Raw genomic sequence first — 2,500 nt, forward strand, 5'->3', positions numbered from 1 at the left:
CCCCAGGAAGCTGAAGATCTCATACAGCTGCAGGAACACAAACACAACATCACATCCTGGCTCCACCTGACTGACACACAGGACAGGGTCTCTGTTTCCATTGATTACAGTCTGGTGGGACACCAATTTCACACACACACACACACACACACACACTCACACACACACACACACACACACACACACACACACACACACACACACACACACACACACACACACACACACAGTACGTACCTCAGTGTTGCTCATTTGGTAGAAGTCCTTATAGGCCATGTAGACATGGAAGGAGTTGACACCTGGAGGGGAGAGGGGGGAGAGAGGAGGGAGGGGGGGGAGAGATGGGAGAGAGGAGGGAGGGAGGAGAGAGGGGGGGATGAGAGGAGGGAGGGGGGGGGAGAGGGGGGATGAGAGGGGGGAGAGAGAGGGGGAGAGAGGGGGGAGAGAGGGGGGGGTGAGAGGGGGGAGAGAGGGGGGGTGAGAGAAATAAGAGATCAACATAACAGTCATCATCAGCCAGTCGCTCATTTAGACTACATTACCCACAGTCCTCTCTGGACCCATGTGGGTTGGAGGAGGCGTGTCCTGAACATCAAACTGCATTTAATAGTTTAGTGTGACTTCCTCTCCTCTCCTCTCCTCTCCTCTCCTCTCCTCTCCTCTCCTCTCCTCTCCTCTCCTCTCCTCTCCTCCTCTCCTCTCCTCTAACTGATATGATAGAACGGTCCAGACAGCAGCAGTCATGTCCACATGTCCTTCAGCTCTCCTGGGCACCACTCTGCCTGCTGATTGGACCAGAGCCAGGGACGGGCCTGCTGATTGAACCAGAGCCAGGGACGGGCCTGGTGATTGGACCAGAGCCAGGGACGGGCCTGCTGATTGGACCAGAGCCAGGGACGGGCCTGCTGATTGGACCAGAGCCAGGGATGGGCTGTGCTGATTGGACCAGAGCCAGGGATGGGCCTGCTGATTGGACCAGCTCTTCTGTGGTTTGGTTGTGTTTTGATTCTCTAATGAACTCATAAAAATAAACTTCCTTCATTGGTTGAGAGAAGAGAGAGAGAGAACCACAGAACCCACCTAGTTACCAGTTAACCAGTTAACCTAGACTTAACTACCTTTACCTGAGTTACAACCACTTATCCTGTGTGGTGAACATCACAGTGACAGCACGCTCCTGTAGATTCTTCCTCTACAACATCAGAAGGATACGTCCATTCCTCACCAGAGAAGCAGCACAACTTTTGGTCCAAACACTTGTAATCTCTCGCCTTGACTACTGCAACACACTCTTGGCCGGTCTCCCCGCCTCCACCATCAGACCTCTGCAGCTCATCCAGAACGCTGCCACTCGTCTGGTGTTCAATCTCCCCAAATTCTCCCATGTCACACCGCTCCTCCGCACCCTCCACTGGCTCCCGGTAGCAGCTCGCATCAGATTCAAGACCCTGGTGCTCGCCGACCGGGCGGCAAAGAGAACAGCCCCTCCCAACTTGCAAGAAATGGTCAGACTCCAAACCCCCCTGCCCAATTACTTCACTCTTCCACCTCGGCTGCCCGCCTGGCACCGCTGCCTCTACGTGGATGCAGCAGCCGCGCTACTCGGTCACGGCTTTTCATTGTCCTGGCGCCCCGCTGGTGGGAGGAGCTTCACACGGCTGTCAGGACTGCAGAGTCACTACCGATCTTCCACCGTAGATTGAAAACCCATGTCTTCGTAACTGTCCCTCCTAAAGACCTCTTCACCCCCACTACCCCCCTGTACTAACCCTAACCCTAGAGACCTCTTCACCCCCACTACCCCCCTGTACTAACCCTAACCCTAACCCTAAAGACCTCTTCACCCCCACTACCGCCCTGTACTAACCCTAACCCTAACCCTAAAGACCTCTTCACCCCCACTACCGCCCTGTACTAACCCTAACCCTAGAGACCTCTTCACCCCCACTACCCCCCTGTACTAACCCTAACCCTAGAGACCTCTTCATCCCCACTACCCCCCTGTACTAACCCTAACCCTAGAGACCTCTTCACCCCCACTACCCCCCTGTACTAACCCTAACCCTAGAGACCTCTTCATCCCCACTACCGCCCTGTACTAACCCTAACCCTAGAGACCTCTTCACCCCCACTACCCCCCTGTACTAACCCTAACCCTAGAGACCTCTTCACCCCCACTACCCCCCTGTACTAACCCTAACCCTAAAGACCTCTTCACCCCCACTACCCCCCTGTACTAACCCTAACCCTAGAGACCTCTTCTCCCCTGCTACCCCCCTGTACTAACCCTAACCCTAGAGACCTCTTCATCCCCACTACCCCCCTGTACTAACCCTAACCCTAGAGACCTCTTCACCCCCACTACCTCCCCTATACTAACCCTAACCCTAGAGACCTCTTCACCCCCACTACCCCCCTGTACTAACCCTAACCCTAGAGACCTCTTCACCCCCACTACCTCCCCTATACTAACCCTAACCCTAACCCTAGAGACCTCTTC

The 2,500-nt window shown here is 54.9% G+C and overlaps 1 protein-coding gene across 1 annotated transcript in view; it reads right to left on the minus strand.

The window, feature by feature from the left end:
• Positions 1 to 3: 3 nt before the first annotated feature.
• LOC310824855 (dihydropyrimidinase-related protein 3-like) overlaps positions 4 to 2,500 on the minus strand; it is a gene marked incomplete at its 3' end in the record, with an annotated part of 15,114 nt that continues 12,617 nt past the window's right edge. The window contains exons 5-6 of the mRNA XM_083698110.1: positions 238 to 299; positions 4 to 27 (exon numbers count right to left, since the gene is read on the minus strand). Of these exons, the coding sequence (XP_083554236.1) occupies positions 4 to 27; positions 238 to 299 (86 nt within the window). The remainder of the gene's footprint in view (positions 28 to 237; positions 300 to 2,500) is intronic.

The sequence above is a fragment of the Argentina silus genome, assembly GCF_951799395.1.
Source record: "Argentina silus genome assembly, contig: scaffold_168, whole genome shotgun sequence".
Lineage (NCBI taxonomy): Eukaryota > Metazoa > Chordata > Actinopteri > Argentiniformes > Argentinidae > Argentina > Argentina silus.